General features: G+C 64.0%; 1 protein-coding gene across 9 annotated transcripts in view; it reads left to right on the forward strand.

Moving 5' to 3' along the window:
* The window catches only part of TSNARE1 (t-SNARE domain containing 1), a 113,927-nt gene that overhangs the window by 31,684 nt on the left and 69,898 nt on the right, over positions 1 to 12,345 (forward strand). For all 9 annotated transcript variants that reach the window (XM_080646843.1, XM_080646845.1, XM_080646840.1 and 6 more), the window contains one exon: positions 10,163 to 10,269. In XM_080646843.1, the coding sequence (XP_080502969.1) occupies positions 10,163 to 10,258 (96 nt within the window). In that variant the 3' untranslated portion in view covers positions 10,259 to 10,269. The remainder of the gene's footprint in view (positions 1 to 10,162; positions 10,270 to 12,345) is intronic.

Raw genomic sequence — 12,345 nt, forward strand, 5'->3', positions numbered from 1 at the left:
ATTTATTATTATTAATATATTTCTATTGATTTCAGAGAGGAAGGGAGAGGGAGAGGGAGAGATAGAAACATCAATGATGAGTCGTTGATCAGCTACCTCCCGCACGCTCCACGCGTGGGACCGAGCCCGCACCCTGGGCATGTGCCCTGACCGGGAATCAACACTGACCTCCTGGTTCCTAGGTCGACGCTCAGTCACTGAGCCACGACCCTGCCAGGCGTCATTCCTGTTTTATAGACCAGGGTTGGGGTTAACCCCGCCTGTGGGCCTGGCCAGGGTGTCTGGTTCGAGGGCAGGGAGATGGGAACTGGCCTGAGAGGCTGACAGGACGCTCTGCAGCTGGACCGGCCGGCCCGCCGAGGTTAGACTCCCCAGGCCGGTCGTGAGGGCCCCAGTGCTCCGCCCAGCACCCCTACCTCCTGCCCCAGCTTTGCCTGGTGAACCCCGTCTGCTCCAGCAGAGGTGATGAGGGGACACCACCGTGGCGGGTGGTTGGGGGACTGGTGTGTGCGTGGGATGGTCCCTTTCAAGGCAGAAACAATGTGGTGTTAAAGTGGTGGGGAATGTGGGCTCATTTTCAGCAGCTGTATGCAAATTGCATGCAAATGAGACCATTTTCCTTCAAGTTCAGAGGAACAGTGTTCTGGGTCCCGTGGGCCCAGCCTCTTGCCCTCATTCGGAGGGGAGCCCCTCGGAAGCTGTCTGGGCGGGGTGGCCACCGCCGTGCTTCACAGAGGAGGTGGTCCTGCGTCCCGCCTGGGTCCTGGCTGCAGCGCGCAGCGACTCGGCGCGGCCCTGAGCGATGGCTCAGCGCAGATTCTTTCCCCACATCCCTGCGCGGTCCGCAGGCTCAGAGAGCGCCACCCCCACTTCACGATGGAGCCGGGTCACAGCCAGTGGGGGCACCGTGGGGATGGACACCCTGGGGCCCGGTGCCGGCCGCTCCCGCTCCCCTCACCCTGCTGCCCACGAGTTATTAACCTGTCTCCTTGTCTGTTACCTCCTGACAGCAGAGAAGAGAAACAACAGCATTAAACCAAGCGCACATCCAAACTCTGAAGTGCGTGCTCTGCAGAGAGAGGGTGCGGGTGGCGAGCTGCTCCTCTAATGAGCCACAGCCTGGCTCCTGGGCGGGGCCTTCTCGGGCCTAAATGAGGCTCTAGAGGGCAGGATGGGCAGGTGCAAGCCTCGAGCTGCTCCCGGCGCTCACGGGTGCGTGGAGGCGTGGGGGGAGGGCGTGAGCAGGAGTACGCCTCAACCTTGTCCTTGCATGTATATATGTTTGTTTGTTTTGTTGATCTCAGAGAGGAAGGGAGAGGGAGAGGGAGAGGGAGAGGGAGAGGGAAACATCAATGATGAGAGAGAGTCACTGACCAGCTGCCTCCTGCACGCCCCCCACGGGGGATCGAGGAGCCCGAGACCCAGACCTGTGCCCTTGACGGAAATCTAACCACGACCCCCTCCTTGTCCTTCCTTGGTCGTGGTTCTGGGGGCCCTGGCTTCTCCTTTGGAGCCCCGGCCGCGGGGAATGGCCAGCTCCCGGGACGGTCCCTGTGACGGGCTCGGCGTTTGAGAACGGAGGCCTGACCGCGGGTCGGGGTGGGGTGTCCGGTCTCATTCCAGGCGACTTGGGCTTGACCTGTCACTCACCTTCCGTGTGACCCTGGGCCTCAGCATGCCCACCGTTGAAATGGGCTCCGGGCCTGAGCGTCAGCACCACAGACAGCGCCACGGCTGCTGCTCTGCAGGAGGGGGCGGGCACCCAGGCATCCTTCAGGGTCCGCTGTGCCCTCCTCCCCTAGACACAGACCCCAGGCCTGGCGCGGTGTCACCTGGCCGCTCCGGGAGGGCCCGGGCGGGAGGACAGTCGCTGGGGATGGTCTCTGTGCGGGTTGCGGAGGCGGAGACCCTCACGCCCGTGCGAGTTCCTGGCCAGGCCAACTCCGTCGTCTCCACGGTGGGGCGCCGGGGGGGGGGGGGAGGGGGGGGGAGTAACTGCTGCTGCGGGGCAGCCACGAGGGCTCCTTGGGAACTGGGGCCTCCGCCTGGGAGGGCCTCGCGTGGGCTCCCGGGCCGGCGGGGTGGCACGGAGACACATCTGCAGAGCCTGGTTCTCCTCGAGGGATTCAGTCCCGCCCTCCCATCGTCCGCGGGGCAGTCCGTGCCCGCCCCGCCGGCTGGCGGCTCTCCCCGCAGTCGGCTCCCACGTGTGTGGTTGGGTCCCTGCCCCTCGCCACACGACCCTTCGCTGTCTGTCACCCAGCTGTGGGCTGGTGCCGCTGTCTGGTAGGCGGACTGTCTCCCCACTCTTAGGGGCGCGCTGGCCCCTCCCTCGCCGTTGCCCCCTCCCGCGTTTATTTTGGAGCCGCCGCGAGAGGTTCCAGAAGCAGCCCTGGTAGTGTTTCTGTTGCAGTTGCCTTGACTCTGGGTCAGTTTCGTCTGTGAAGACAGTACGTCTCGGCTTATTTCCGCCTGTGGTGACGTGTTAGGTACACTTAGACAGCCCGGCCGGCCGGCGTGGCTCGGTGGTTGAGCGTTGACCTATGACCCAGGAGATCATGGTCCTGGGCACACGCTCGAGTTGTGGGCTCGATCCCCAGTGTGGGGCGTCCGGGAGACAGCCGATCGATCCATGATTCTCTCCCATCTTGATGTTTCTATCTCTCTCTCCTCCCTTCCTCACTGAAATCAATTCAACTATATGTTTTTAAAAAGTCCTTTAAAGAAAATAAAAATAAATACACGTGGACAGCGACTTCCTCCAGCGATAGCCTCCCAGTCTTCTCACAGGCTCCCTCCTCAGCTGATGTTTGTCTCACTAAACAGCCCACAGCGCAGTGGCCGGCGGTGGGACGGGCGTGCTCGCTGCCAAGGGAGTGCTCAGGCCGCCACGCCTTGGAGGGTCTTGTCTGGCGCTTGCCCAGGTGCCCTCCCAGCTTCCCTTTGATGAGACCCTGTCGCGGACACGCGTTCCCTCTCCCCTTGGCACTGCCAGCTGCAGACAGGTCCCCGTCCTGGCACGAGGGCGCCCCTCCCCTCCCCTCCCCTCCCCTCGGGTGGCCCGCCCTTGTGGTGCCAGCACACCTGTGCTCTCTGGCAGCACCTGGGGGACAGGCCTCAAGGTTGCAGGGACCCCATGGCCCGTCCCAGAGGGGGCGCCAGGGATCTTGGTGTCCCAGCGGAGAGCTCTCTGTGCCCGCGCCCCTTCCTCGCTCGCCCTCGGGAGTGCCCGGGTCAGCGCAGAACGGGCCGCTGCGATACGGCGGTATTTGTAACCCACTTAGAACACGGGGTATTTTTGATGCGAGCACTTCAACAATCCATTCCACACCCATCTACCCAAACCCGCTGATTTTGAATAATTCTTTTGAAACGGAGTCTAAATATACACAAAGAGACGTTTCTGAAATGCACGGATTCCGAAGACATTTGCATGAGAAACAGCTTCTGAGGACACGGTAGGGGCGGGAGGTTCCGCGGGGACGAGGGTCGCCGTGGGTCAGAGGGGCAACGCCCAGCGCCCACGTGCCCACCCAGCCCCGCCGGGAGCCCTGGGGAGTCACTGCCTTCTCTGCACTGCCGGGACCTCAGGGAGCAGGGCCTGGGTGCCCGCAGGGCCCTGCAGACGGTGGGAGGGGAGCTCCCCAAACCCCCTTCCCTCCCTTCTCCCTGCCCCTCCTCCCCGAGCCTCCCCAGGGCGCCCTGCACAGGAGGCAGCCGGGCCCTTTGGGTCTCTCTGTTTCACGCTTTGAGAAAAGGTGCTCCCCACTGGCTGGGCCTACACCGCTGCTCTCCCTAAGGTCCGGCTGCTTGTCCCTAAGGCCCGGCTGCTCGTCCCTAAGGCCCGGCTGCTCGTCCCTAAGGCCCGGATGCTGGTCCCTAAGGCCCGGATGCTGTCCGTAAGGCCCGGATGCTGTCCGTAAGGCCCGGATGCTGGTCCGTAAGGCCCGGCTGCTCGTCCCTAAGGCCCGGATGCTGGTCCGTAAGGCCCGGATGCTCGTCCCTAAGGCCCGGCTGCTCGTCCCTAAGGCCCGGCTGCTCGTCCGTAAGGCCCGGCTGCTCGTCCCTAAGGCCCGGCTGCTCGTCCCTAAGGCCCGGCTGCTCGTCCCTAAGGCCCGGATGCTGGTCCCTAAGGCCCGGATGCTGTCTGTAAGGCCCGGATGCTGTCTGTAAGGCCCGGATGCTGGTCCCTAAGGCCCGGATGCTGTCTGTAAGGCCCGGATGCTGGTCCCTAACCCGGATGCTGGTCCGTAAGGCCCGGATGCTGGTCCCTAAGGCCCGGATGCTGTCTGTAAGGCCCGGATGCTGGTCCGTAAGGCCCGGATGCTGTCTGTAAGGCCCGGATGCTGGTCCCTAAGGCCCGGATGCTGTCTGTAAGGCCCGGATGCTGTCTGTAAGGCCCGGATGCTGGTCCGTAAGGCCCGGATGCTGTCTGTAAGGCCCGGATGCTGGTCCGTAAGGCTCGGATGCTGGTCCCTAAGGCCGGGATGCTGGTCCGTAAGGCCCGGATGCTGGTCTGTAAGGCCCGGATGCTGTCTGTAAGGCCGGGATGCTGGTCTGTAAGGCCCGGATGCTGTCTGTAAGGCCCGGATGCTGTCTGTAAGGCCCGGATGCTGTCTGTAAGGCCGGGATGCTGGTCTGTAAGGCCCGGATGCTGTCTGTAAGGCCCGGATGCTGGTCCCTAAGGCCCGGATGCTGGTCCGTAAGGCCGGGATGCTGGTCCGTAAGGCCCGGATGCTGGTCCGTAAGGCCCGGATGCTGGTCCCTAAGGCCCGGATGCTGGTCCCTAAGGCCCGGATGCTGTCTGTAAGGCCCGGATGCTGGTCCCTAAGGCCCGGATGCTGGTCCCTAAGGCCCGGATGCTGTCTGTAAGGCCCGGATGCTGGTCCGTAAGGCCCGGATGCTGGTCCGTAAGGCCCGGATTCTGGTCCGTAAGGCCCTGATGCTGGTCCCTAAGGCCCGGATGCTGGTCCCTAAGGCCCGGATGCTGGTCCCTAAGGCCCGGATGCTGGTCCGTAAGGCCCGGATGCTGGTCCGTAAGGCCCGGATGCTGGTCCCTAAGGCCCGGATGCTGGTCCCTAAGGCCCGGATGCTGTCTGTAAGGCCCGGATGCTGGTCCCTAAGGCCCGGATGCTGTCTGTAAGCCCGGATGCTGTCTGTAAGCCCGGATGCTGTCCGTAAGGGCTGCAGTGCGGGCCAAGCTTCTCCCAGGCCTGGGGTCATGCCCCTGCCCGCCCCGCCCGCCCTCCCGCCCACTGGCTGTCCCCAAAGGACACCCTGCACCCTGGTCTCAGTTGAAGGGGACCAGGCAGAGGGGGCACCTGTGTGGGGGCCCTTGGACTGACAGCTCAGTGTCCGTCCTTCCTCATCGCGGACACCGATCCCATGAGGCCTGAGGGCGCCGTGTGCAGGGCCCTTCCCCGGACCCCGCTGGTGGTCATCCTGTTTCCATTGAGCCTCGCCAAGTTTGGGGCGGCTGTCGCCGAACGTTGCCCCGTCTTCGGAGGGGGGCAGGAGCAGAGGGTGACGGTGGGCTGTGCACTGAGGGAAACGGGCTGGGGAGCCCAGTGCGAGGGGAGCATCAGGGAGGGCATCCTGGAGGCGGCGCTGCTGGAGTTGGTTTTGGAGAACGAGGAAGAGTTCTGTACGTGAAGGTGCCCAGGCTGAGGGAGGAGCTGGTGCAGGGGCCCCGCAGGACTGGGAGGCTGTGCAAGCCCGGGGCCCGCATCCTCCTCTGGCTTCCTGGGACTGCCTGGGGCCTCATGGGACCTCCTGGGACCTCCTGGGGCCTCCTGGGGTCTCGTGGGGCCTCCTGGGACCTCCTGGGGTCTCATGGGGCCTCCTGGGGCCTCCTTGGACCTCGTGGGGCCTCCTGGGGCCTCCTGATGCCTCCTGGGGCCTCCTGGGGTCTCATGGGACCTCCTGGGGCCTCCTTGGACCTCGTGGGGCCTCCTGGGACCTCCTAATGCCTCCTGGGACCTCCTGGGGCCTCCTTGGACCTCGTGGGGCCTCCTGGGACCTCCTGATGCCTCCTGAGACCTCCTGGGGTCTCCTGATGCCTCCTGGGACCTCCTGGGGCCTCCTGGGACCTCCTGGGGCCTCCTGGGGTCTCCTGATGCCTCCTGGGGCCTCCCGGGGCCTCCTGGGGCCTCCTGGGGTCTCCTGATGCCTCCTGGGGCCTCCTGGGGCCTCCTGGGAGGCCTGGGACCTCCTGGGGCCTCGTGGGGCCTCGTGGGGCCTTGTGGGGCCTCCTGGGACCTCCTGTGGCTTCGTGGAGCCTCCTGGGGCCTTGTGGGGCCTCCTGGGACCTCGTGGGGTCTCCTGGGACCTCGTGGGGCCTCGTGGCGCCTCCTGGGGCCTCCTGGGACCTCCTGGGGCCTCCTGGGGTCTCCTGATGCCTCCTGGGACCTCCTGGCGCCTCCTGGGGTCTCCTGATGCCTCCTGGGACCTTCTGGGGCCTCCTGGGGTCTCCTGATGCCTCCTGGGACCTCCTGGGGCCTCCTGGGGCCTCCTGGGGCCTCCTGGGGCCTTGTGGGGCCTCCTGGGACCTCGCGGGGCCTCCTGGCGCCTCCTGGGGCCTCCTGGGGCCTCGCGGGGCCTCCTGGGACCTCATGGGCCCTCCTGGGGCCTCCTGGTGCCTCCTGGGACCTCCTGGGGCCTCGTGGGGGCCTCCTGGCACCTCCTGGGGCCTTGTGGGGTGGCAGGAAGCAGTGGGTCTGGGGCTCGGAAGGTGGAGCTCTTCCCCAGCTGGTGGATCAGCTTGACAGCGACGGCCGGGAGGCTCCGACGGCACGATGACACTAATTGGGCCCCAATCGGGAGCGTAATTTGCGTTAATTGGCTCCCCACCAGCCTCCTGCGCGAGGGGCTGTCATTTCAGACTATCAGTCACAGCCGATGCTGGGGCACCGGGGTGTGGGAGCGAGGGGCAGGCGGAGCGCCCTTCTGGGGGTGGGGCAGGGCGGACGACCCCCCTCCTCACTGGCCTCGGCCCACTCTGCCCCACCCCACAGATGGGGCGGCTGGGACGGGGCTTCGGGGGCCTCACGCATCAGGGACTGGGAGTCCGGGATCAGGCGGCTGCAAGGTGGCCCCCGAGGCCCCTGGTCCGGGCCCTGACCTTGGTCCCCACGTTCGCTCTCCCTGCGTCCCTGGGCCCAAGCATCCGCCTCTCCTCAGAATGCCAGTCAGACGGGGTCCGGGCCCCCCCTAGGGACCCGCTATGGCGGGTGACCTCCGTGAAGGCCCCTCAACAAGGAAGTCCCCCCCGGGGCCCTGCGGGTGGGGACTCAGGAGACTGGGAGGCACAGCCAGCCCTGACACCCGCCTCCCAGGTCAGCGCCGTGCTGTCCCCGCAGCTCTCTGTCCCCGACCGCCGGCCCAGGGTGGAGGGCTTGATGTGGACATGGGTGCGTCCATCCCTCCATTCGTCCGTCCGTCTGTCCCTCCATTCGTCCATCCGTCTGTCCATCCATCTATCCGTCCGTCCGTCCATCCATCCGTCTGTCTGTCAGTCCATCCATCCGTCCATCAGTCCGTCCGTCTGTCCATCCATCCATCCATCCATCCATCCATCCATCCGTCCATCCGTCCAGCAGCCCTGCCTGGGTCCGGGCCTCCTGCCTTCAGAAAGGAGCTCCAGAAAGTGAGGGGCGAGCTCCCCGCACCTCGATGGCCGTCCCGGCGCCCCCTGCGGGACGCAGAGGTGCTCACAGGAAAGCACCGTGCTCTTGGGAGTTCCCGCCCCGCCCCCCTCACTTTCCCAGAAAGTCCCGTGTGGCCCATGCGCTTGGTTTAATGCTGTTGTTTCTCTCCTCTGCTGTCAGGAGGTAACAGACAAGGAGACAGGTTAACAACTCGTGGGCAGCAGGGTGAGGGGAGCGTTTCCATGGGCCTGGTGGAGGCTGTGTCCGGGGCGGCCACTGGCTCCCCAGCTGGGGAAGGGGCTCCCATTCATGGGGGCTCCTGGTGGAGTGAGGTGTGGCCTCTGCCCCCTCAGGCCCCACGAGGGACCAGGGCTGCCCTCCCCTCCCTCCCCGCCTCCTGCTCCGGGGCTGCCCTGAGCCCTGAGGTGAGGTGGGGGGTGGGTGCAGGTGCTGGGCCCGGAGTGGGAGGCTGTGGGAGGGACGCTGCCTGGTGCCAGGAGGGAGCTGGCAGGGCTGGGGCTCCGAGCACCCCATCAAAGGCCCGTCTCCGCCTCCACCATATGTCCCAGCCGAGCATCTGGCAGCCCGGGCCCTGCCTGTCACCGCTCACCCCCCTCTTCCCCTTTGATGTTGCTGCAGAGGCGCAGTGGGTTTGCTGCAGAGGCCCAGTGGGGGGAGGGCGGGGGGGGCGCTGAAGAGGCCAGCTGGGTGGACGCTGATCAGAGCCTGGGAGTCCTGGGAAGTCCTCTCCCCGTCCCCCATATCCTCTCTGGGTGACCTGCCCTGCTTCCCATAGGATTATCCTCGCTCCAGCTGGGCCCTGCGGCTCCCGGCTCCCCCTCCCCTGTTCAGCCTGGGGTGGGGGTGGAGGATGGACAGGAGGCTCAGGAGGGCCAGGCTGAGAGTGGATCACACGCCCAAGCGGGAGCCTGCCCCCGCCCAGCGCGAGGCCAACGCCACGTCCCAGGAAGGTTGAGCTGGGCTCTGCCTGGGCCACGCTGACGGGGAGCAGGGGCGGCCACCGGGGTCACGGTCAGGCCTCGATGCGGGACGGGTGTGAAGCCAGGCCCCCTGACCTGGATGCTGTGTTCCATGCCGTCCCCTCCCCGGGCACCCAGGGCCGCGCCGCAGGCTGCTCCGGGCTCGGTTTGCTTCCGAAGTCGGTTAGGGAACCGGGTGTGTAGGAGGGCAGGCACCTCAGGGCGCCCGTCTGAGGAGGGCGGGCATGAGCAAGCCTCGATGCTGGTTCCCGGCCTGCTGTCGTCACGAGCTGGTGGCCTTGGGCTGGTCTCTCTCTTTAAAAATAAATATATATACATAGTGATGTCAGAGAGGAAAGGAGAGGGAGAGAGATAGAAACATCAGTGATGAGAGAGAATCATGGATCGGCTGCCTCCTGCACGCCCCCTACTGGGGATGGAGCCCACAACCCGGGCCTGTGCCCCGACCGGAAGTGGAACCATGACCTCCTGGGTCATAGGGTGACGCTCAACCACTGAGCCATGCCGGCCGGGCAGTCTCTTCATTGCTCTGAGCCCTCACCTGCAGACGGGTGTCCCCGGGACCTGCCCCCCCAGGGCAGGGGGTGGGTGGGGAGGGTATTTGCCTCCCAGGAATCGATGTGGCCATGTATCCTGGGCGGAGCTGATCCCCTCTGGCCCGCCCACCCCCATCCTGGCCCCCGTGCCCCCTCCCGCACACACTGGCCTGTCCGCTCAGCACTGTGGCTCAGATACACCCTCACCGCCTGGGGCATGTCACATGACCTCTGAGCCCGTGTCCTGCCCTCGGGACCAGGGCCCTTGTCGTGACGGCTGATGTTTGGGCTGGTGTGTTTGCCCTGGCTGCCTGGGGCTCCTCCTGGGGCTCCTCTTGGGGCTCCTCCTGGGGCTCCTCCTGGGCTCCTCCTGGGGCTCCTCCTGGGCTCCTCCTGGGGCTCCTCCTGGGGCGCCTCCTGGGGCTCCTCCTGGGGCTCCTCCTGGGCTCCTGCTGGGCTCCTCCTGGGGCTCCTCCTGGGCTCCTCCTGGGCTCCTCCTGGGGCTCCTCCTGGGGCTCCTCCTGGGCTCCTCCTCCTGGGGCTCCTCCTGGGGCTCCTCCTGGGCTCCTCCTGGGCTCCTCCTCCTGGGCTCCTCCTGGGCTCCTCCTGGGGCTCCTCCTGGGGCTCCTCCTGGGCTCCTCCTGGGCTCCTCCTCCTGGGCTCCTCCTGGGCTCCTCCTGGGGCTCCTCCTGGGCTCCTCCTGGGGCTCCTCCTGGGCTCCTCCTGGGCTCCTCCTGGGGCTCCTCCTGGGGCTCCTCCTGGGCTCCTCCTGGGGCCCGGCGCCAAGGCCAGCCCAGAGCCGCTCTTGGTGAGCTTGGTCCAGCTCAGGGCAGACCCCTCCGAGGGACAGCTTCTGCCTCGGCTCTGCCCCAGGGTGGGCCCGGCCCTCTGCATGCCACAGTCCCCAGCGGGCATGAGCCCTGTGCCCCCGGATGGGAGGCTGGGGCCCAAGACACAGCAACCTCTTTCTCTGTCGCAGCTCCAGAGACACAAGATCAAGTGCTACTTCCTGTCGGCTGGAGTCACCGTCATGCTGGTCATCATCCTCGTCATCGCCACCTCCGTCCCAAAGTGATGCCACCTGTGGTAGGTGCCCCAGCCCCACACCCTCATCCCTCTGTCACCCACTCACCCGTCTTTCCATCCATCATCCAGCCACCACCCATCTGGCCCTCTATCATCCATCCTTCCATCCATTACCCATCCATCCACCCATCCACTATCCATCATCCATCCATCACCCAACCATCATCCATCCATCCATCCATCCATCCATCCATCCATCCATCATCCACCCATTTATCATCCATTATCCATCCATCCATCCATCCATCCATCATTCATACATTTATCATCCATCATCCATCCATACATACATTTATCATCCATCATCCATCTATCACCCATCCATCACCCATCCATCCATCCATCCATCATCCATACATTTATCATCTATCATCCGTCCATCCATCCATTTATCCATCACCCCTTCATTTATCATTTATCATCCACCCATTTATCACCCATCATCCATCCATTTATCATTTATCATCCATCCATTTATCACCCATCATCCATCCATTTATCATTTATCATCATTCATTCATCCATCCATCATCCATCCATTTATCATCCATTATCCATCCATCCATCCATCCATACATACATTTATCATCCATCATCCATTCATCATCCATCCATCCATCCACCATCCATACATTTATCATCCATCATCCATCCATACATACATTTATCATCCATCATCCATCCATCCATCATCCACCCATTTCTCATCCATTATCCATCCATCCATCCATCCATCATCCATCCATTTATCATCCATCCATCCATCCATCCATCCATCATCCATACATTTATCATCCATACATACATTTATCATCCATCATCCATCCATCACCCATCCATCACCCATCCATCCATCCATCATCCATACATTTATCATCTATCATCCGTCCATCCATCCATTTATCCATCACCCCTTCATTTATCATTTATCATCCGTCCATTTATCACCCATCATCCATCCATACATACATTTATCATCCATCATCCACCCATTTATCATCCATTATCCATCCATCCATCCATCCATCCACCATCCATCCATTTATCATCCACCATCCATCCATCCATCCACCATCCATCCATTTATCATCCATCATCCATCCATTTATCATCCATCCATCATCCATCCATACATCTATCCATCCTCCTCTGTGTCAGGCCCAGGTCAGACCCAGGTGTCTCAGCAGGGAACACGGCAGATGGGGGCCCTCTTTTCCTGGAACTCACAGCAAACCTGTAGCTCCCGTTACTACTCACTGACTTCCCGAAGGTGACGCCTGGCCATTCACCTGGGCAGTCAGTGAGCAGAGGCTGCGGGCTGTGTGGTGGGCATGTGCTGGGAGCCCTGGGGAGGGAGGAGGCCCCTGGTGGGGAGACCCAGTCAGGGAGCCTCATGGAGACCCGTCGGGGTTGGGGAGTGGGGAGTTCCCGAGCTCAGCACCCTGGGCAGGAGCTGGAGGGGAACTCGATCGGGACAACAGGTGATGCTCCTTGAGTGACAGCGCGGAGCCACCGCTGCGTGCCAGGCAGGGTCTGACTTATTTATTGCTGGGCAATGATTAGCTGAAGACTTAGCGTCCAAAAACAGCACCAGACACTTACTGCCCACGGTGTCCACGGGCGAGGAATTCACAAGTGGCTACTGGGCGGCTGTCCCGAGGCCGGGCTGGGACGCCCGTCAGGAGCCGGCTCTGGTCTGTGCTGGGCTCGGGCCTGGGGAGGTAGGGGAGGGCCCCCATGACCGTCAGCCTGCGTGCCGGGTGCTCCCGGACCGCTCCGCCCGCCTCCAGGGTGCGCGGGTCCCAGCCTGGCCGAGCCTCACGCTGAGCGGGATGCGGAGGTCTGGGGTTTGTTTCCCTGGGAGGCCGGGCAGTGTGGCCCGGCCGGTGCCCTCACGTGCTGAGCCGGGGACAGAGGCGGGGGCATGGGGAGGAGGACGGGCCAGGAAGGTGGGGTGGGGCGTGCAGCAGACAGGGCTCCTGCGACCTGGGGTGGGCGTAGCTCCAGCTGCAGGCCCCGCTGAGGGAGGGCTCCCCATTCCTGCAGCCCCAAGCCCCCAGCTCCGTCTTCCAGGGC

Source organism: Plecotus auritus (assembly GCF_963455305.1).
Source record: "Plecotus auritus genome assembly, chromosome: 11".
In the NCBI taxonomy this organism is placed as follows: Eukaryota; Metazoa; Chordata; class Mammalia; order Chiroptera; family Vespertilionidae; genus Plecotus; species Plecotus auritus.